Consider the following 23,152-nt stretch of genomic DNA (forward strand, 5'->3'; position numbering starts at 1 on the left):
ATGCTTTCATGCTGAAGGTTTATATTAGTGAAACACAGTCAGTGGCATTACAGCAGAGAAAATACGCAATATATTCTGATTAATAGAGTTATGTTAATTAAGGTACCCAACCAAAACAACAGTGATTCATGTGTAATTTTAGAAAATCATTTACATTTTATTCTTAAATTTTAATAGACCTTTATTATATTTCATAGCTTTCAGTTGCTCGCACACTTAGACTTTTATGTGTGCATGAGTACACTTACATGTACTTCTCACGTTGCTGTTTCCGGTTTAAGTAGGTCTTATTTTCCTGTGAACATTGAAAATTTTGCACACCCACAAAAACATTCTGCGTCAAGTGCATACTTGCCAACACTCCCGATATTATGGGGTTCTCCCGTTTTTTCCCACTCTTCCTCCAACTCCCAATTTACAACATCTCCTGATACACTCATGATTTCTCGCATCCACACTTTGCTAATCAGAACGTATCAGACCTCCAGGTTGAGGGTGACCGTGTGTTTGTGAAACATTTAATGCATATACATATACGTAGGTATTTAATGTTTTATTGTGTGTATTTTGTACAGTTAAATGAGTTTACAAATTCAAAGTTTTTTGCTTAAAATGCGTGTACTCCTCGGTAACAATTTTACCACATGACGGTGGTTGAACAGTACCAATCAAAAATAACTCTATATTTTTAACAATCCAGTGTTGGAAGGGTTGGGTGTTTTGTAAAGAAAAAAAAACATTAGCTTGTATTTCGATAACATTTGTGAAGAAAGCAAAGCAATTCAAGAAAATGGTAATGGTAACCCTCTGATTCCTCCTTTCTCCTCTATGCTCATCTTTTCTCTCTGGTTCCTTCATGGCAATCCGTTATCCGTTACTGGACGAAGATTTCCAGCTGACTGGTGACCTGCCTCACTGTAGCGCAGTCCAGGCACGCTATCAGCACCTTCTTCCCAGGATACTGAGGGGTGATCGTCTCCGTATATTGCAGTGAACCACCAGGCGCAATGTGACTGCAAATGGAAATGGATAGAGTTGTATATGCATAAAAAAAACTATATACACATCATTGTCAGCACCTCACTTCAAAATTAATAGCTAAAAGCAAACTGATCAGGAGCTTTTGAAAAAACCAGCATATGCTGGTTAGGTATGATTTTAAGCACGGTTTGAGCTAGTTTAAGCAGGCCCTTAGATGATCATGAGTTGGTTTAAGCTGGTCCTGAGCAGAAGCTAGTTGATTAGGACCAGCACATGACCAGCTCAGTACCAGCATAAACCAGCTCATGACCAACTTAAACCATCTGCCATGCTTCAAAACATACTGTACCCAACCATCATTTGTGGGGGTTTTTTTTCAACAGGGTCTTTTAATTAACAAAATAGAATAATCATAGCTGATTTAATAGTAAGATTAAACATAAAAGAAAACCAAACTGGACTCAAGGACAGCTGCGACGTCTTGCCCAGCTTGAAAAGAAGGACATATTAATTAGATTAAATTAAAGAGAAATTATCGTGAAATGTTTCTAAAATGTTTACGTTCTGTGGCGGATTGCCAGCAACAGCCATTTTATCATGGTTTGTGCGTAACGTAAAACATAAAAGAAAACCAAACTGGACTCAAGGACAGCTGCGACGTCTTGCCCAGCTTGAAAAGAAGGACATATTAATTAGATTAAATTAAAGAGAAATTATCGTGAAATGTTTCTAAAATGTTTACGTTCTGTGGCGGATTGCCAGCAACAGCCATTTTATCATGGTTTGTGATTTGGTGTGGTGACTTAGGAGTCCTCTTCTTGACTACCCCCTAACTTTCACAGATTTAGGAGCTGGTTTAGTACTAAAATGCTTTGTGAAATACTCTTACCCCCGGTTTCACAGACAAGGCTTAAGCCGAGTCCTAGACTAAAATGTAAATCTGAGCAGTTTCAACTGAAAGAAACTTGCACTGACTGATCTTAAAACATGTCAGTGCCTTTGTTTTGTCTTATAATGCACACCAGTAATGCTTTTTTTATAAGGAATGTTTATAAAAATTACTTAAAATGTCCTAATTGAACTATGGCCTAATCCTGGCTTAGGCTAAGCCCCGTCTATGAAACCGGGCCTTAGAGTCCTAAAGTTAGGACTGACACGCCCATTCTTTTTAAGAGTTTCTCCTAAATGTGCAAGTTAGGAGCTACTTTTAGCTTTAAGATGTTTTGTGAATACGGAATGGAAAAATAAATATGACAGAGGTTATTCCATCTTACTCGTATGTTTTCAATTTGGTTGTTATCAGACCAGGGCTTTCTAGGCGGAGCTGAATGTTTTTCAGGATGAAGTTAAAGGGATTTCGGAACGACATGGTGACCATGAAATCCTTTCTGACCCGGGGCGTTCCAGTCACCTGTAGATGAGTTATAATGACTGTTAATATCATAAAATATCAAATATATCCCACATATTACTCTACGACTGGTTATGGAAGATGTATACCTTAATAGTGAGTTCAGGAGGACGGAGGGTGACAACTCTCATTGTCGAAAGGCTCTTGGCGGTTTCCTCAATGCGTCCATACACCACAAAGAGCAGGTTGGACTGTTCCACCAGGTAGGGCATGTACTCCAAAGCTTTGACATCGATCATCATGCTGGAGGCTGTGAAATGATTTTCAAAAATGAAGCAAAGCAATCTGAAATGCATGTGTCCTAAATCTACAACAAACTTGTAAAGCCAGATTCACTTTTCCAGGGATCCACAGTTGCAGCTTTGTTGTCAAGCTTAAAGATCGAGCTGGTGATGCCCGTGTAATACACCACACAGCCAGTGATGGTGGCACTGAGGGTGCAGGTTTGGCTGGTCTGGTTCTTAATGTTCAGCGTCATCTTGAAGTTGTCGCCAATTTTGATGGTGTCAGCCTGGAGCTCGATGGTCACACCTGATTCAGCGAGTGGCAAGTAATCCCTGGAAGGGACACCACGACGCTCTGCCATCTGCATGGCCTGCCTATCCTTGTCACTGCCTGGAGTCAGGAAGAAGGTTGAAGAATGACAGGGAAGGGGATAGGGAATGCGTGACAATTTTTGGACAAAATGAAGCTTACCTTCTGGATGTTTATAAGCAGAAGTGATGTCCTCATAATCATTACTGTTCATCCTTTTGGTGATAAGGAGCTTTCCAACATACGTGGTGTCCACATGGATGACCTTTGTGTTTCCGTACTTATCCGACTGGTGGTAGATCACATCACTGTTCAGCTGAAGATAGGAGAAAGAGTTTTTCCATGTTTTAAATGCAATTTGCAGCAGATATTTTAAGATCTTGTAAACTAAAGACTGATGGCAAGTAAACATCAAAGAGCATTGACATGTTTCTTACCTCCGCAAAGACAAACTTTGCATCAAACGGATAGCTGAGCTCTCCATCTCTGATGGCATTGACAGACGTTGGGCCACATCGATAAAGACCTGAAAGAGAGAGGGAAATCTTTTTTTTTTAGCATAACAGTACAGTTCTGTCAGGACCACTATCGTCAAAGATGATTGACAATTAGCATACAGTTTGGATTGGCGATATGGTTCCGTTCTGGGCAAGAACTCCCTGCGCCTCCATGCAGCCTAGCATGGATGAGAGCAGGGAGAGCAGCGATAACCCCCCCCCAGGGTAAACAAGGAGAATCAGAAGGCTGAATCCTGACTGACAGAGGAGGAGCTGGGGATGGAGGAGGGTAATTAGCTATTGAGCAATGCGAAAACTGCTGATAATACTGAGGGACCTTATATATGAATGCTTAGATAGGTGTCGTATTCCCATAGGTTGATGGGGATCAGCTGAGAGTCAGCTGATGCGAGCTTGACTAACGTGACCTGCCAGAACTAACGCTACGCTGGATTTTTATAAGGGTCAACATACAACATTAAAAAAGATCCACATTTATAAGTTACACTGTGTTTCAAATGCATAAGGTCAGAGCAGATGGCAATGGAACAGAGATGCCAAAATCCCAAATCTCAGACATCCCTCAAATCCAGTGTTGCCAAGTCCACGGGAAAATTGGGCTACTTTAACATTGTTGCCACAGGGGTTTTTTTCTTGTCCACGGGTTGAAGCGACCCCAATAACATGATATTTAGGGGAACCCCTCCAAAAATGAGTATTTTATCCCCCGGAACGCATTTATCGCGGGACGCCCCTCGAAACACGATTGGGCTAGTTTTGGGCTAGATTTGAGTAGCAATTGGGCGGGTTTTGTTGGGAAAACCTGGCAACCCTGCTCAAATCACCAAGCAGATGGAGGATCTAAATGTAGGCCTTTAAAAGTCTATACTATTTCAAGCTCTTGGTACTTTCCACGAACAGGGTAGAAAATAGGGCTTGAAAGCCACATTTTAGTTAATTTTTCAATTATCAGTTGAAGGAGGATCTTAAGTCTGAAAAATATTGTTTGGCCAAATATAAATATTTGCTGTTTGGTCACATTTTTCTCATCCCTGTTTTTGCGACATACGTAAATTCATTTTAAAACCATGATTTGCGTGATTATTTTCTAGCATAAAAATAAATAAAATTATAAATCCAAAATGAATACTCAATTTTCAAAAAATAAATCAAATAAAACATACAAATATGACCAAATATGACAGGTTGAAGAATTAGCCCACATAAAACTGAACAGTATTTATTCAGTTATTTTGCTTACAATAAGTTTCTTAACAGGGTTGAATGGTCGATCTTGACGGATACACTCAGCATTAGAAATTGTCGTAATTGCCTAATGTAAGAAGTAATGGGACTCCAGTTTTCTACTCTATTCATTATGGCAGACCATTTCTGCCACTGAATTAAAACATACAAAAGGAAATTGTGACCTTTTATCTCACAGTTCTGACTTTTTTCTCGCAGATGTGAGTTTACATCTCCCAGTTCTGACTTTCCTCACAATTCTGAATTTATAACACGCAATTGCGAGATATAAACTCTTTTAGATATAAAACTTTCCTCAGACTTTATAACTCACAATTGCAAGTTTATATCTCACAGCTCTGACAAAAAAGTCAGAATTGCGAGATATAAACTTGCAATTGCAAAAAAAATAAGTAAGAATTGTGACTTTATATACTGCAATTCTTACTGTAACTCGCAATTGCAAGTTCATATCTCGCAATTCTGAGAAGACAATCATAATTTCGAGCTAAAGAGTCACAATTACCTTTTTTAATTCTTAATTCAGTGGTTTCCATAATTCATTGATAGTGTCTCCTAACCTTATCAAGTAAACTTTAGAGAAAGGCCAGGGTATATATAGAAGATCAGGAGGATCATACCGTCACTGGTCTCCTGAGGGGTGCAGTCGATCACCTGCCAGCCAGAGAACCTTTCAGGCAGATCAGGCCTCTTCATGAACACCTCATTCCAGCTGTGGTAGTTCCTTTGAAATACAGTGTCATTGTCACTAAACAACATGTAACCATCATTACCTATCAGACGGTGTATGCTTTGTGTGTCTCACCAGACTGAATCTCTCGTTCGGCTTCTGTTCACTCTCCCATCTTCATCCAGTATAATGTCAGTCTTCAAGTTGCCCGTGTTGTCGTGAGCAGAGCAGTAATTGGAGATGACTCGTGCGGGGATCCCGAGACAGCGCATAACTGGGTGAGATCATCATAGAGCCATTGTTATGCCACAGTCTTTTTAGCAAGAGTCTAAATAACCTGAATTTCAGAACCAATAAAGTATGTGGCGTCGCCATACTCACAAGTGTTCAGCACACCAGCAAACACCCAGCACTGTGCAAAGCACACAGGCAAGCCACCATCTTTGGCATATTTGAGCAGGATTTCGGGACTTCCTGTCCAGGCAGTGGGTGCTGTGCCAGTGGAGTAATCACCACTCCAGCTGCCAACCAGGACACCATCATCATCCTGGGAGTTAATCTGAGAATATACCACCAAAAAGCCTATATATATATATATATATATATATATATATACTGTATAGTAGAGTACTGAATGTCTGCATCAAAACACAATGAAGTAAAAGAAGCAGAAACAAGTGATAACATATGTAAGCAGGTGCATATATAAAATAACGTGATCATCAACAGCATATAAATCAAAAGTGCCTATGTTACCGAATGAAATGTTGCCCCTTAAGACTGTGCAAGCTTTGTTGTTGAAGGAAGCGATCAGTGTTGTAAAGTATTAGAGTAAATCGAATTAGTTACTGTACTTAAGTATCTTTTTGGCTACTTTGTAGTAGTACTGGGTATCAAAGATATTAGCAACATTTACCAATACATTTATGAGTAATCCAAATACTCGTTTAGTTTTACATGGCACCTAACTTTTTCTGCAGCAGTTTACTTCTGGTATTGCCGTGTACAGGACATTGAAGGTACTATATCGTGTGCGTTTTGCCCTTACTCGCCCAGCTTGTAAATAAGTCTACTTTATGCGAATGTGAGTGCATTAGCAGGTAATTGATTCACAGGTGTTTCAAATATGAGATCAGCTGCTTATTGTTTTTCACTGGCATGTCTCTAGGGCTGCGTTCCAGTCCGTTTTTTTATGCCCTTCACTCGCAAAATTCCCTCCATCTCATTTACTCGGATGTACGTCATTGATTACGTTGCACGAGTGCCCACTACTGGCGGAACCCTTGGAATCAGCTATAGAGTTGGTTTATTGTTTGCATTTTTCCCCTTACAAATTAGTTTGGTGCAGCATTCTATATAGGTATGTTTAGGGTGGGGATAAATAAAACGCGATATGCGATGACGTCACTATCGTGTTGCATTGTGGTCTATGGAGCGGCCTGAAGTGTGCATATAAAGCAGACTTGCTCCCTCGGTCAAAATCGAGGGGTGGAGGGTCTGTCCATATAAACTTCCCTCGTCCACTTCACGAAGTGGAACACACTTCAAAATGGCAGCGGGGATTCCCCCGAGGGGAAGTGCTTAGGGAAGTTCGCGAGTGCGTGTGTAAAAGTGGAGTGGAATGCAGCCTAGGTGTTGAGGACCAGTGCATCTGTTGAGCCTACATTCAGTATAAGTAAAACACTTAAGTACTGTTAAAGTCAGATACTCTAAGACTTTTACTGGAAATGTTGACTTGTAATTGAGTCGGTGTCAATGTAAGGTATCTGTACTTTTACTCAAGTATGGTTTTCAGGTATGGTATTTACACCTCTGGAAGCGATCTACGATCAAAGTATTTGATCAACGATCTGAATCCGATCTGGAGGTAGTCTTTGACAAAAATGTAATTTTGTTCAAAATGTTGCTTTTTTTTATGAAACTTGCCCACGTTCAAGTGTTGATAAAAAAAGAATGCTAATGATATTCATACAACAACATATTAAATCATACCAGGGCTGATCCCTGCCGAACTACTTCTATGGCATTTCCACGGTACAGTAGCGGTACTTTCCCAGCATCCAGAACCAAAAGACAGGCATCCAGAACCCCCTTTTCAAACTACAGGAAACCATATAAAATGTTAAATGAAGGTATCAGGTACCATAAGAGGAAGAACATTTGTTTTCTTTGTGAAGATTGAACTCCAGAAAACTGCCAACCTGCCCAAAGTTCCAGGCACGGGAGGATATGTTGTTGATTTCTCCATTGAAGATGATCCCCACATCATTCATCACATACTCCTGTCTGTCGGTATCTCTGGGCATATACACCAGATCCTCTGTGTGGCAACAATATGAGATACATGCATTATCATCATTGAAAATATTAAAGTTTGTTGCCATCTATATAGGTGAAGTCGGTACGCTATACAAGTGTTACATTTGTACTCACCAGGGTCCCAAGGATTGAACAGCACATAGAAATCAATGTCTGGGTTCCTCTGAGTGCGCTGTTTTCCCAAATCAGTCACTATTGCTACAAAGGTGCGGAATCGGCCAATGATGCAGCTGGCGTCAGGTGTTATGCCCACTGTCACTTCATTTCCTTGCACGCCAATCACGCGACCATTCCAGCGTCCGTCACGTTTCTCTTTTCCAAAGGACACGGTGATGCAGGTGCCCTTGTTTTCATCAGGTGAATTGCCTGTGAGGACAGATGTATGCTAGTATTAACGGACAGCTCACCCGTAAATGAACATTCTGTCATCATTTTCTCATTCCAAACTCAATGACTTCTAAGTATGATATTTTTGAGCATGTCTGAAGCAGCTGAAGAATGGGATTTGCTCATACAATGAAAGTCAGTGGGATCCAAAACGGGTTCAGAAATTAACTTTTCCATTAAGGGCCGATTTTTGCCCCCTGGAAATCAATTCATATTTTTTACAGTCGTAAGGCCAATTTTTATTTTAAAAAAATGGCACTACGCTCTGGTTGATGTATTTGTGCAAGCCCCTAATGAAGATGGGCAGATATTTTCTCAGTTTCATTGTTTGTCTGAGAGTTATTTCCAGTCCATTAATGGCTTTGTTGACCATTAAAAAAAATCATTTCTGTATGGCTACATCTGTTCATTCAGGCCTATACATAGCTTGTTGTCATAATTCTCGACAGCTTTTGTCAGGTTCAGTACTAACTAGACACAACATTATGGGTCACCACACTCTCTTTTTTTAACTCTTTCCTCGCCAATAATGGAATTTTCCAGCTTTCTGTGTTTTCACCATTATAAGGTAGGGTCACTATTAAGCATCTTCTGATAGACTACTGAATGTCTCGATCAAAACCTGGTGAAGAGGAAGCAGAAACAAGCGATTACATGTGTAAGCAGATGCATAGGTCAAATAATGCAATCATCAAGCATTAAAAAGCATATACATCAAAACTGCCTAATATTACCGAATGAAATGTTGCATTGGTTTAGGACTGTGAAGCTAAGCGTGTTGATGGAAGCGATCTGAATCAAATCCAGATGTAGTCTTTGACAAAAACGTAATTTTGTTCAAAATGTTCCTTTTCAACATAATACTTGTCACATTCAAGTGGACGGTGACTGGCAATGTAAAAAAAAAAAAAAAAAACTGGGAAAGAGTTAAAAGAATAGGATGTCATAATAAAATGTCATAATTTACAGTCGTAGAGTAGTAACCTGTATGACGTACTTACTTCTTTTCAAATATATTTTAAGAAAAGTTTCAGTGTTTTTTTGTCCATTCAATGAAAGTCAATGGACACCAGAACAGTTTGGTTTCCAACATTCTGCAAAATGTTATGTATATACAGGTTTGGAGCAACATGAGGCTGAGGATACGCATACTGATTATTATAGTATTATATAGTACCATACTGGTGTTTCTCCAGTGCTTTAGGCTTTCTGGATTTTGGATGTATAAGAAAGATTACAAAATACTTATAAATCAGTGTAGACATGTTTATTTGTAAAAGACGGTGAAACAAGATTGCGATATGATGCCTAAGATGCTATCTGGGTAAGCAGCTTACTAGATTCAACATGGGAAAGAAACTTAATTGTTAAATGCTAAATTGTTGCGAAAAGGTTAACAAAATACTTACAAATTTTTTGTTGTAAAATAAGACGTTGAAACAACTTCAAAATATCAACACTGATTCAAATGTCAAAATTGAAAAAATAAAATACATTCAAATCAATCAACCTTGATCCATAATTCATGGAAGTTATTTTAACTCTAAAAATGTACAAAAACAAAAGATTTATAGTTTATTGCATGAAACTGTCCTGTAAGTCACTGCCATATGATTGTAATGCCGGTCAGATAGGCTGATGTAGACCTAAAAACAGCCGTGAAATTTTCTTTGGTGTTGATGGAAGCGATCGGTGTTGTAATGTCAATGTCAATTCATAATTATTTTACATTTTGGCAAATTGGTGACTAATGTGTATGTTTTGGAAAGATCTCATAATGTCCTACTGACAGTTAAGGTTAAGCTTGCTTTTGAAATTAATTAATTAATTCTTTGTTAAATTCATACATTTGAAATTGGGTTGGAAAAAAATGTTTTTTCCCCTTTACATAAATTCACTATTATCAGACATATGTGCCCTCCAGAAGCTTGCGTTCTGCAAGTGAACGGCGCATCATAGTGCCATCCCAAAGAGGCACAAAATCTATTTCACAGACTTTTACCTTAACTGTTCCCTGCTGGTGGAATGACCTGCCCAACTCAATCTAGAAAAATTCTATTTCTTTTCTATTTACTTTTTACTCTTTTTATGTATTATAAAAAAAAAAAGCTATGTGTACTGCATTAGACTATCTGGGACTTGTCACAGCACTTACATATTGTTGGTTTGATTGCTTTTATTGTCATCATCTGCAAGTCGCTTCGGATAAAAACGTCTGCTAAACGATTAAATGTAAATGTAAATTGGATGGTTTGAAAGATCTGCTCACCAATCATGAACTCCAAATGCACATTGTCCTGCTGGTTATTGAAGGGTCGGTCAAACCTGATGATGATGATGAATTCTTTATTCCTGCGCACAATGAGGTTGGTGTTCTTGTAACTGCTGGTGTTGTGCGCTTTCTTGTTGTCTGTCACACGCATATCAACACTCAGTACTGAGAGAGCTGGTTTTGCTGAAAAAATAAAAAAAACTTGGATGATCTTTTTTAGAATATAAACATTATTACTGCAGCTGAGTCAGGGCTAACAGTTTCAGAACAATTACAAATATATATGAACACATTTAGTAGTATTTCAAGGTCTAATCTTATCGTCTAATCATGCTAAGGATAATGGATGAGCATTTATAATAGTATAATCGTATAATAGTTTGTGTAAAGACTTGAGCAATGACAAACTGCTAATAGGACTATATACAATGCAATGCAAATATCAGGTAAAATAGTCAATTTTTAGTAAGACTGAACTATTTTTATTTGAAAAATGTACAGAATTGGATGAAATAAATGTATATTTATAATTAGGGTGGCCATATATAACACCAAAAAGGAGGAGACTTTGCAGGATACAGTGAATCCAGGATAAAAACGGACCCTAAACCTAACTTTTCCAGAACTTTTCTGATTTCCAGGGGCATTTTTTTAACCTTTATAAAGGCAACTTTTCTAACTCTTTTAAATGTATGTGTCTGCTTTCATTAAAGTTTGTAAATCTATTCAATAAATGCAATTATAATAATAAGACATTATAGGGCTTTTACCAATCAAATCAAAATCAAAATGAAAATCCATCTTTGCACTGTAGAGGTGGCTCAAAAGCTGCATCTGAACTGGCATTAGATTTATATAAACATACACAGTTTACAACTGCACATATACTATTATAAGATTAATGTTTTTAAAAACAAAATATACTGAATATAGAAATATAAAAATGTTGGAAAAAATGAAAATATTAAACTAAATCAGAAAACAACCAGTCGATATTGACAAGTGTGTCTAAAATACATCCATTTATATTAACTTAAACTTAAAGCCTCTGTTTTAATCTATTCATTTATTAATAATATACCATTGGATAAAGTATAAAAGAGTGATGATCTTAAAAGGAGAACAAATGAGCTGCACCGGTAGATGGACTAGGTATTTAAAAACTTATCTGTCCGACCTAAAACCAGACGGATGGCCACCCTATTCATAATAGAAATTTCATTCCACTCAGTCCAGCATCTTGGATCAGAAACAGGAATATGATGCATAGGATGCTGTCTGTATAGGCAGCTCACTAGATTTTAGAACAGCGCAAATATTGCCATCTTAGCTGGGTTTGCCATTTTATGGGTGTGGTGTCAAAACTGTGGGGTGATTTAAAGGGATAGTTCATCTTCAGTTGCTGTTCTCATTGACTTCCATATTATGGGGGGAAAAAAAACCACTATGCAAGTCAATGGGGACCAGCAACTGAAGGCGAACTATCCCTTTAAGGAAAAATTACACTTTCATTTCTAAATGTGTTAATTTTCAAACACTTGGTTCATCTGCACACATTTCAGTTGAGTATGAATGAATAAAACTTTACAGGGTGCTCTTGGTGTGGCGCCTACAAAAGCCTCATACTCGGGTGTATTAGACTCATCTGAGTTTGAGCTGGCAAAGGTCAAACGGCCACGCAGGGGTCCCCAGGCCTCAGTGGAAGAGATTCGATGCAACATGATGTACACAAGATGTCTTGACGTTTGCCTGGAGGACAGATCGTATGTTAGACTTTAAAATACAGAGACTTTAGATTTGGTATATGTCTGACATATGCATCTGAAGATTCATTGCAGCTGCAGAGGACAGGACAGGTAGTAGGTGTGTGCATGCATGTACATGTGTGTTGAATGAACAAGACTTTATCTATTTCTTTCTGTCTGCCCCCGTGGGAAGATATGATGCAATATGGTGTTAGACTGTTTTAGGAAAGGCATTCTCTCAGTGAAACTGTGAGAATCATGAAGCACTGATGAAATATCATTCTCTACTGAGCAATGCAGCAGCAGCAGCAGAAGCAAGAGCCTTCTTGTCACAGACCCATCACTGACACAGTTACTCAGAGCATTGTTCAGAAGTTTGGAGTCTGTAAGATTTTTTTATGTTTTCAGAAGAAGTGTCTTTGGCTCATCAAGGCTGCATTTGTTTGATCAAAAAATTACAGTAAAAACAATAATATTTTGAAATAATGTTACAATTTAAAATAACTGTTTACTATGTAAATATATTTTAAAATGTAATTTATTCCTGTGATCAAAGATGAATTTTCAGCATCATTACCCCAGTTTTCAGTATCACATGTTCTTCAGAAATCATTCTAATATGCTGATTAGCTGCTCAAGAAACATTTCTGATTATTATCAATGTTGGAAAAATACATGCTGCTTTAAATTTTTATTAAATATATATTTTTAATATTAAATATTTTATTTATAAATGATGACGTTTTCCCCCAGGATGAATAGAAATATTTATTTGAAATAGAAATCTTCTGTAACATTATAAATGTCTTTACTGTCACTTTTGATTAATATAATGCACCCTTGCTAAATACAATTCATTTCTTAGAAAAAAAAAAAATTACCCAAACTGTTTTTTCCCTGTTTGTTTCATGTAGTAACAATTTTACTTAATAGCATTTATTTAGCTTAATAATCTCAAGTCATGAGAGAAAAAAAACAATCTCTGAAAAGAAAAGAACCTCTGTAGTTGTGAAGTAAAACACTGATAAAAAACAAACAAAAAAACAAACAAAAAAAAAACCTTTACAAAATATCTATTTTAACATCCAAGTCCTATATAAAATACGCTCTGTAGTTGTGAAGTAAAACACTGATAAAAAACAAACAAAAAAAAACCTTTACAAAATATCTATTTTAACATCCAAGTCCTATATAAAATACTACAGAGACCCACACATGACATTTAAGGGAAACAAAAAAAATACGATTTATTAATCGTATTAAAAAATATATATATATATATTTTATTTTTACAGTCTATGACATTTATATATATATATATATATATATATGTAAATTTTCCCATTTTCCACATGTCATGTCTCTGTAAAATCCTACTATGTTTATTTGTACCAGTGCATATTTGCAACACTGCATGTGAGTATATACAAATACAGCTACAAAGCAGAAATCTGGAAAATGCAACGAAAGATTTCATTGTAATGTGAGAGAAATATGCAGAAAATAGTCAAAACCTAGAGTAAACTGAAAGCCAAGTATTAATGACCAAAATCAAAGCTCAGAAACGTTTACATTCAGCAAGAGTCATTAAAAGTGTTGAACTCACGGTCTCACGGTCTCTGTAGATGGTCTGCTGAGAAGCTCCAGGCAGATGTACCAATGAGGAGCTCCATGCTGATTAATATAGGCTCATAGGCTCATCTTCCACTGGAGAAAAACACCTCCAAGGAACCAGAGCCGCCAAAGTCAAGAGGATCCCAAGATCAGGTCAGTCTGACACACAAATCTCTGACCTTGCTTCCGATTCTTGATGACAACAGCATATTCCAGACCATCACTAACATAGATGACACACATTATGATGACTACAGTGCTTTTTACCAATAAAACATATCACTATAAAACTATGAAATGTTCCCAAATGCCATTTTAACTTGCATAATCCTTAAGTGGTTTTATGTTTCAGTCAATAAATTATAGTTCAAGGTTATCAGGAATGGCCTTCAAGAACATACATACTCTTTTCTGATTGAAATCAATAGGGAAGTTGAAAATGCATGCTGATGAAATATCATACCTCAGATCAAACGTTTATGATGTCTTCTCTGAGTAGTGATAATATAAACATAGCACATGGGACTGACTAATAAGCTAAGAACAGCCTAGAATCCATGTTGCTATAATACAACAAATCAAACATATGAACTTTCTTATACTAAACGTTGTCAGACAGAGCTTATGAACTGTGATATGAGTGTGAAAGGGAGAAGTTGAAATTACTTTGGGTGCAATCTGACTAAATTGAAAAGAAAATGGCTCAGTTATGTCATAACTGGTAATACTCGAGCAGATTCATATGTCAAACCTGAAATACTACAAATAAAAAAAGTTATAAAAGAAAAAGACAACTACATCGGGGAGAATTTCAATTGAATATTTCAAATCATTCTGATGGATTACTGTGTGAACTGATCACATGTGAGGCAATAAACTAGTTTTCAGAAGTCAGGGTGTGTGAGATGCTGTTCTTAGAAAAGTATAGCAATTATGACTCATTAGTTACATTAATATATTTCATCCTGTTGAATATCAGGAAGAGTCTCTGAGGGCAGTGTTAGAAAATACAGGGAAATGAAACTTGAGTTTGACCCAAATGGCAAGCTAAGTTGCCATGTCTTTCCATTTTGGTATAAATTCACAAGAAAACAACATCTGGCTCCAAAGCAACCTAATAACATAATTGTGAGAAATGACTTTCCTCTTCATGAAACACTCTTGCAGAATTAAAGAAAATAACGTTAGTAAATAACAGTAACTTAAACAGTAATTTAAAAAAAAATTCTAAAATGATGTCGCAATGCAGAAATCAGCCATGTGCAAATTCAAACTTTAAAACCACCTAATCAACATTTTCTGAAGCCTGCAATACTGATTTTAACCAAACGACGGAGCAATGAAGTCTCATCATTCCTCTGCTTGAGAGACATTTATCATTTTAATATAAAAAATATATTTCCATCAGTCTATTTTACAAACATCGACATCAGATGCATAAAACACACGCTTCAATGTACAGTCAATGTGGAGTCAGCTGTTTGTAAATATCCTCAGTTGCAACACACCCAAAGTTATGAAAACTGTAAGTGATGACGGCCTTATAATTATTACTTTGGAATGAGTCGAAACTAGGCTTCGCTCATTAATTATTGCACATTATACATTGTGCCTTGCATGCTTGTTGTAACCCAAGCACTGTATTGATTCATAATTTATGTGTATTCTACATGCACATCCCACTCATCATATATTTTGGCCCAGGCCACTCATTTTTATTATTACTATTTTCCACATTTACTATAATCACTGAAGTCATCAAAATTGTGCATCAGCACAAACAAGTATAGGAATTATCAAAAACAAACAACAACAAAAGTTGTCTTTTCTTAAATATAAGACAGTTATAAGCAAATACAAAACAAATATAAGCAGTTTAAGCAGGCAAGTCTTTAGATCAAAAGGTTTTCATCAGAAACATAAATTATTTCAGTATAAAAATGTATATATCTGTATGGCTATTTTTATGGCTAGTTATATATGGTCATTAAAATGTAACATTAAAACATACACACTCCCTCATATGAGATATGGGTTTGTCACAATCACCAGATGGAGTGCTCTTGATAGCCACCAGAGGGCACTCCATCCCATACCCTTGCCACTCAATCCTGGACTGCATTTCCCATAACCCATTGCCCGGACTCATCATGTCTGATTGTTTATATGTCAGGATCACCATACTCATCCTGACAGGGTTAAGAGGTGCTTTACTTTATGGCTCTGTTCGGTTGGAGAGTGTTAAAGCAAAAGGTCATGTTTAATTTATCAATAGGAAGTTATATATATAACAAAACTATACCTTTACGGGCTTCAAAAGGGGAAGTCGTGGCCTAATGGTTAGAGAGTCGGACTCATAACCCAAAGGTTGTGGGTTCGAGTCTCGTACCGGCAGGAATTGTAGGTGGGGGGAGTGAATGTACAGCGCTCTCTCCCACCTTCAATACCACGACATTTAAGGGAAACAAAAAAAATACGATTTATTAATCGTATTAAAAAATATATATATATATATTTTATTTTTACAGTCTATGACATTTATATATATATATATATATATATATGTAAATTTTCCCATTTTCCACATGTCATGTCTCTGTAAAATCCTACTATGTTTATTTGTACCAGTGCATATTTGCAACACTGCATGTGAGTATATACAAATACAGCTACAAAGCAGAAATCTGGAAAATGCAACGAAAGATTTCATTGTAATGTGAGAGAAATATGCAGAAAATAGTCAAAACCTAGAGTAAACTGAAAACCAAGTATTAATGACCAAAATCAAAGCTCAGAAACGTTTACATTCAGCAAGAGTCATTAAAAGTGTTGAACTCACGGTCTCTGTAGAAGAGTAGATGGTCTGCTGAGAAGCTCCAGGCAGATGTACCAATGAGGAGCTCCATGCTGATTAATATAGGCTTAGGACTTCCTCTTCCACTGGAGAAAAACACCTCCAAGGAACCAGAGTCAAAGTCAAGAGGATCCCAAGATCAGGTCAGTCTGACACACGAATCTCTGACCTTGCTTCCGATTCTTGATGACAACAGCATATTCCAGACCATCACTAACATAGATGACACACATTATGATGACTACAGTGCTTTTTACCAATAAAACATATCACTATAAAACTATGAAATGTTCCCAAATGCCATTTTAACTTGCATAATCCTTAAGTGGTTTTATGTTTCAGTCAATAAATTATAGTTCAAGGTTATCAGGAATGGCCTTCAAGAACATACATACTCTTTTCTGATTGAAATCAATAGGGAAGTTGAAAATGCATGCTGATGAAATATCATACCTCAGATCAAACGTTTATGATGTCTTAAGCCACCAAAGTCAAGAGGATCCCAAGATCAGGTCAGTCTGACACACGAATCTCTGACCTTGCTTCCGATTCTTGATGACAACAGCATATTCCAGACCATCACTAACATAGATGACACACATTATGATGACTACAGTGCTTTTTACCAATAAAACATATCACTATAAAACTATGAAATGTTCCCAAATGCCATTTTAACTTGCATAATCCTTAAGTGGTTTTATGTTTCAGTCAATAAATTATAGTTCAAGGTTATCAGGAATGGCCTTCAAGAACATACATACTCTTTTCTGATTGAAATCAATAGGGAAGTTGAAAATGCATGCTGATGAAATATCATACCTCAGATCAAACGTTTATGATGTCTTCTCTGAGTAGTGATAATATAAACATAGCACATGGGACTGACTAATAAGCTAAGAACAGCCTAGAATCCATGTTGCTATAATACAACAAATCAAACATATGAACTTTCTTATACTAAACGTTGTCAGACAGAGCTTATGAACTGTGATATGAGTGTGAAAGGGAGAAGTTGAAATTACTTTGGGTGCAATCTGACTAAATTGAAAAGAAAATGGCTCAGTTATGTCATAACTGGTAATACTCGAGCAGATTCATATGTCAAACCTGAAATACTACAAATAAAAAAAGTTATAAAAGAAAAAGACAACTACATCGGGGAGAATTTCAATTGAATATTTCAAATCATTCTGATGGATTACTGTGTGAACTGATCACATGTGAGGCAATAAACTAGTTTTCAGAAGTCAGGGTGTGTGAGATGCTGTTCTTAGAAAAGTATAGCAATTATGACTCATTAGTTACATTAATATATTTCATCCTGTTGAATATCAGGAAGAGTCTCTGAGGGCAGTGTTAGAAAATACAGGGAAATGAAACTTGAGTTTGACCCAAATGGCAAGCTAAGTTGCCATGTCTTTCCATTTTGGTATAAATTCACAAGAAAACAACATCTGGCTCCAAAGCAACCTAAAAACATAATTGTGAGAAATGACTTTCCTCTTCATGAAACACTCTTGCAGAATTAAAGAAAATAACGTTAGTAAATAACAGTAACTTAAACAGTAATTTAAAAAAAAATTCTAAAATGATGTCGCAATGCAGAAATCAGCCATGTGCAAATTCAAACTTTAAAACCACCTAATCAACATTTTCTGAAGCCTGCAATACTGATTTTAACCAAACGACGGAGCAATGAAGTCTCATCATTCCTCTGCTTGAGAGACATTTATCATTTTAATATAAAAAATATATTTCCATCAGTCTATTTTACAAACATCGCCATCAGATGCATAAAACACACGCTTCAATGTACAGTCAATGTGGAGTCAGCTGTTTGTAAATATCCTCAGTTGCAACACACCCAAAGTTATGAAAACTGTAAGTGATGACGGCCTTATAATTATTACTTTGGAATGAGTCGAAACTAGGCTTCGCTCATTAATTATTGCACATTATACATTGTGCCTTGCATGCATGTGGTAACCCAAGCACTGTATTGATTCATAATTTATGTGTATTCTACATGCACATCCCACTCATCATATATTTTGGCCCAGGCCACTCATTTTTATTATTACTATTTTCCACATTTACTATAATCACTGAAGTCATCAAAATTGTGCATCAGCACAAACAAGTATAGGAATTATCAAAAACAAACAACAACAAAAGTTGTCTTTTCTTAAATATAAGACAGTTATAAGCAAATACAAAACAAATATAAGCAGTTTAAGCAGGCAAGTCTTTAGATCAAAAGGTTTTCATCAGAAACATAAATTATTTCAGTATAAAAATGTATATATCTGTATGGCTATTTTTATGGCTAGTTATATATGGTCATTAAAATGTAACATTAAAACATACACACTCCCTCATATGAGATATGGGTTTGTCACAATCACCAGATGGAGTGCTCTTGATAGCCACCAGAGGGCACTCCATCCCATACCCTTGCCACTCAATCCTGGACTGCATTTCCCATAACCCATTGCCCGGACTCATCATGTCTGATTGTTTATATGTCAGGATCACCATACTCATCCTGACAGGGTTAAGAGGTGCTTTACTTTATGGCTCTGTTCGGTTGGAGAGTGTTAAAGCAAAAGGTCATGTTTAATTTATCAATAGGAAGTTATATATATAACAAAACTATACCTTTACGGGCTTCAAAAGGGGAAGTCGTGGCCTAATGGTTAGAGAGTCGGACTCATAACCCAAAGGTTGTGGGTTCGAGTCTCGTACCGGCAGGAATTGTAGGTGGGGGGGGTGAATGTACAGCGCTCTCTCCCACCTTCAATACCACGACTGAGGTGCCCTTGTACAAGGCACCGAACCCCCAACTGCTCCCCGGGCGCCGCAGCATAAATGGCTGCCCACTGCTCCGGGTGTGTGTTCACGGTTTGTGTGTGTTCACTGCTGTGTGTGTGCACTTTGGATGGGTAAATGCAGAGCACTAATTCTGAGTATGGGTCACCATACCTGGCCACATGTCACTCACACTTTTTTTTTTTAAATAGCTTTATGTACATTCTATGAACCGGCAGATGGCACTGTTGTCAATATTCCAAGACCTTAACTCTTTTCCGGGCATCATGCTGTACATATACACAAAGACACACTGTACACATCCACTAGCTGTCAGGCTATCAGAGACTGAATTCCTTTTATACAAAATATTATTAAATATTTAAAACGAATAGCTACTTCTGTGTATACATATTCTAACAAGTACAATTTTAGCTGTATTATTTGTTTCCCCTTCAAAAATCGCTCTTGTATGCCTGTATGCCTTGCCCCCAGTTGCCCTGCTTCCTCAGGTCATCAGACGGGTCAGGGAAGTCAGATGCTCACTCCTCTTGGTGGCCCCACTCTGGAGGAATCAGATGTGGTTGATTCAGCTGCTATAGGCAGCCCCTTTTCCGATACCACTGAGGAAGGATCTTCTCTCGTAAGCGAAGGACATGATTTGGCATCCCGGGCCAGAGCTGTGGAGCTGTGGAGCTTTCATGCTTGGCCCCTCAACGGGAGCCTTTGCAGCTCCCCACAAGTGTAACTAATACCATTCTAGAGGCCAGAGCACCATCTACAAGACGTTTTTACGCCCTTAAACGGTATTTTCTGACTGGTGTGCAGCTCGGAACCAGGACATGTCATCGTGCGACTTGTCCTACGAGATGCCCGGCCCACAACTGGCCCAGCGCTCGCCTGAATGCCTTCCCCCCAGTTGCCATGCTTCCTCAGGTCATCAGACTCTTCTACAAGAGCTGCTGGTTAAAGGGCACACCCTTTCCATGCTCAAAGTATATGTGGCAGCCATCGCGGAGAATCATTCTCTTGTGGCCGGCCAGTCAGTCGGCAGAAACCTCTTAGTCATTCGTTTTCTGAGGGGAGCTCAGAGATTGAATCCGCCTCGCCCTCATACTGTGCCGACTTGGGACTTATCTACAGTCCACAGGGCACTGCACGGTCCTCCCTTTGAGACGCTTGCGGCCCCTGTCGCATAACACCATCCTCCTTCTGGCTTTAGCATCCGTCAAGTGAGTGGGTGACCTGCAAGCACTGTCAGTGCTTCCTGTCTTGAGTTTGGGCCTAACGACTGTAGAGTCGTCTTCAAACCGACACGGCTATGTGCCAGAAGTGCTCTCCACTCTGAGCAGGGTCCTAATCCACTCTGCCCGGTTTGGGCTCTTAGAATGTATGTTGAGTGCTCTGGCCCCTTTAGGCACTCAGAGCAGCTCTTTATCAAGCGTCGCGTTAGTTCTGGCAGGTCACGTTAGTCAAGCTCGTATCAGCTGACCTTCAGCTGATCCCCATCTACCTATGGGACTACGACACCTATCTAAGCATTCATATATAAGGTCCCTCAGTATTATCAGCAGTTTTCGCACTGCTCAATAGCTAATTACCCTCCTCCATCCCCAGCTCCTCCTCTGTCAGTCGGGATTCAGCCTTTTGATTCTCCTTGAATCAGACTAATTCTAAAATGTGTACATAACATTATTGAACTTTAACAATATCTGCAATACATTTATGTTGGTTCGGTTCTATTTACCCTGGGGGGGTTATCGCTGCTCTCCCTGCTCTCATCCATGCTAGGCTGCATGGAGGCGCAGGGAGTTCTTGCCCAGAACAGAACCATACCGCCAATCCAAACTGTATGCTAATTGTCAATCATCTTTGACGATAGTGGTCCTGACAGAAGTATGCTTCGGAGGTCGCTCTAAAGGGCAGCCGTTACGCATCTCGCTAGATAGTAGACTGACTTATGCCTCAGTGGGCTTGCGGTGTACTATAGGTGTGAGGGCCCACTTCACCAGAGGAATGGCCTCCTACTGGACGAGATCCAGCGGGATTTCTATTGCTGATATTTGTGCGGCTGCCGGCTGGTTGTCGCATCTACCTTCACTAGATTTTATAACTTGGACGTCCCTGCCTTGCAGGCATGAATGCACCACTATGAATTCACCATTCAGAATACACCAGCTTTAATGATGCATTTCATTAATTTATTGTGTATTTAATGATTGTATCAAATTTAATTATTGAATTTAATGATTTTGGGCCATCCCTAATACTTTATGTAAATATTTCAATATTCATTGATTTAATTGAGTAATTTGGCCCTCAATAAAATTACACCTTCAACATTTAAAAAGTTTTTAAAGTATTTTTGATAGCTGTCTCTTGAATGTTGAAATTTCTATCGAAATACATTTTTGATCAACCCTTTAGCTTCTAGTTTCTGTTATGGCCTACAATTTCTGTTTGATTTTCAGCTGTTCAAAAGCTAGTTTAATTGGCATGGAAGTATATTTACAAGCCGACTTAAAAACGCAATGCTTCTGAGTTAACAGGTCCTTCTGTAGCCAGAAAATTGCCATTGATCGTTGTTAAACTGTCGATAATTTAGATCTCGAATGTTGATTTAAATTCTTCCAAGGTTTGAGTGAAATGCTTGTTTTCTCTACCAATTTGTTTCAAACACCCTAGCTCAATATCCTCTTAAGTTAGAATAATATCTGTATGTAAAAGGCAAATCCCATTCCTCCAACCAAGAGGCGGCAGTAATTGTTTTGTAACGATACATTTCAACATGAGAATAAGATAGTTTAGTGCATAGATGGTTCAGTGGGCGGAGTTAGATGCACTGACAGATGATTGACAGCAGCGCACAGCTTCGGAATCGGCTGGTTATTGTAAACATAGACTTTGATCAGTGTGAGTCACTGTTATGGCTGCTGTTATCAGACTTCTCTCACCGTGGGGATTTGATCGATTCGTCCGGTAAGTGAGATCTTATTAGAGATGTGCTGTTTGGAACTGAGCGCTTATTTTGAGCAGTTTCAGACACGAGATGCACTTCATTACAATCTGCAGTATTTCTATTATTGCTCTGTAGACATGTTGTGCTTTGCAATAGACATGCTCCTGAACCTTGTGTTTGCCTTGAGCTTGCACTGACCTTTACCCTCCTTCATAGTGTCAGATCTTCACCTCTCACACACAAGCTTTAGAGCGCGCGCACACACACGCTCCCATTCATCATTTCACATAAAAGCACATCATGGGACACTGAACTGTAGTGCTGCCATTGTAATATATTGATGATTTATGTTCAGAGACAGTAAAGCTGCACTCATGGGAGCATCAGTAGAAGAGTTCAACGCGGCCAAAGAGAAACTTGGAGCTCTGAAGAAGGATCCAGGGAATGAAGTCAAACTCACGATCTATGCGCTCTTTAAACAGGTGAGAAATGATCAATAACTGATTGCTCCGGACTAATAAAACGCACTCACTCTTGGGACAAAAAAGGCTACAGAAGTGAAAAATAAAAGTGTTTTTTTTTATTCATTTGTACTGCATGTTGAGGTATGTTTTTGGATTCAATTTCATGATTGTTTTTCATTTCTCACACTGCTTGTGTTTCCTTATACTATTGTTCAGTAAGATATTTAAAGGAATAAAGACTTTTAGTATTTTATAAATAACTCAATCACACACAGACACAGACACAGACACATACACATACACATACACATAGACACACACACACAGACACACACACACACACATACACACACACACACACACACAGA

At 38.0% G+C, this 23,152-nt stretch overlaps 2 protein-coding genes across 2 annotated transcripts in view; one reads left to right on the forward strand and one right to left on the reverse strand.

Annotated features, from left to right (window-relative positions):
- Window positions 1-544: 544 nt before the first annotated feature.
- LOC107600136 (coagulation factor XIII A chain-like) lies at window positions 545-16,573 on the reverse strand. Its single transcript, XM_016291937.1, has 15 exons — window positions 16,536-16,573; window positions 11,926-12,086; window positions 10,335-10,520; window positions 7,793-8,044; window positions 7,561-7,679; window positions 7,352-7,459; window positions 5,741-5,918; window positions 5,495-5,633; window positions 5,310-5,413; window positions 3,364-3,452; window positions 3,089-3,242; window positions 2,729-3,007; window positions 2,482-2,642; window positions 2,256-2,392; window positions 545-1,013 (listed from the first exon to the last, which is right to left on the reverse strand). The coding sequence occupies exons 2-15, from the start codon at window positions 12,056-12,058 to the stop codon at window positions 875-877; spliced, it is 2,178 nt and encodes a 725-aa protein (XP_016147423.1). The 5' UTR covers window positions 12,059-12,086; window positions 16,536-16,573; the 3' UTR covers window positions 545-874.
- Window positions 16,574-22,191: 5,618 nt separating this feature from the next.
- The window catches only part of LOC107600137 (enoyl-CoA delta isomerase 2, mitochondrial-like), a 9,546-nt gene continuing 8,585 nt past the window's right edge, over window positions 22,192-23,152 (forward strand). Inside the window, exons 1-2 of the mRNA XM_016291938.1 lie at window positions 22,192-22,340; window positions 22,676-22,802. Of these exons, the coding sequence (XP_016147424.1) occupies window positions 22,288-22,340; window positions 22,676-22,802 (180 nt within the window). The 5' untranslated portion in view covers window positions 22,192-22,287. The remainder of the gene's footprint in view (window positions 22,341-22,675; window positions 22,803-23,152) is intronic.

This window comes from Sinocyclocheilus grahami, unplaced genomic scaffold, assembly GCF_001515645.1.
Source record: "Sinocyclocheilus grahami isolate Dianchi unplaced genomic scaffold, SAMN03320097.WGS_v1.1 scaffold279.1, whole genome shotgun sequence".
Lineage (NCBI taxonomy): Eukaryota > Metazoa > Chordata > Actinopteri > Cypriniformes > Cyprinidae > Sinocyclocheilus > Sinocyclocheilus grahami.

Coding starts and splice junctions, on each gene's coding strand:
- LOC107600136 (XM_016291937.1), bottom strand. CDS start 12,058: ATGTTGCATCGAATCTCTTCCACTGAGGCCTGGGGACCCCTGCGTGGC. Junction 5,634..5,740: donor TGCTGGTGTGCTGAACACTT/GTGAGTATGGCG, acceptor GATCTCACCCAG/TTATGCGCTGTCTCGGGATC. Junction 2,643..2,728: donor AACTGTGGATCCCTGGAAAA/GTGAATCTGGCT, acceptor ATCATTTCACAG/CCTCCAGCATGATGATCGAT.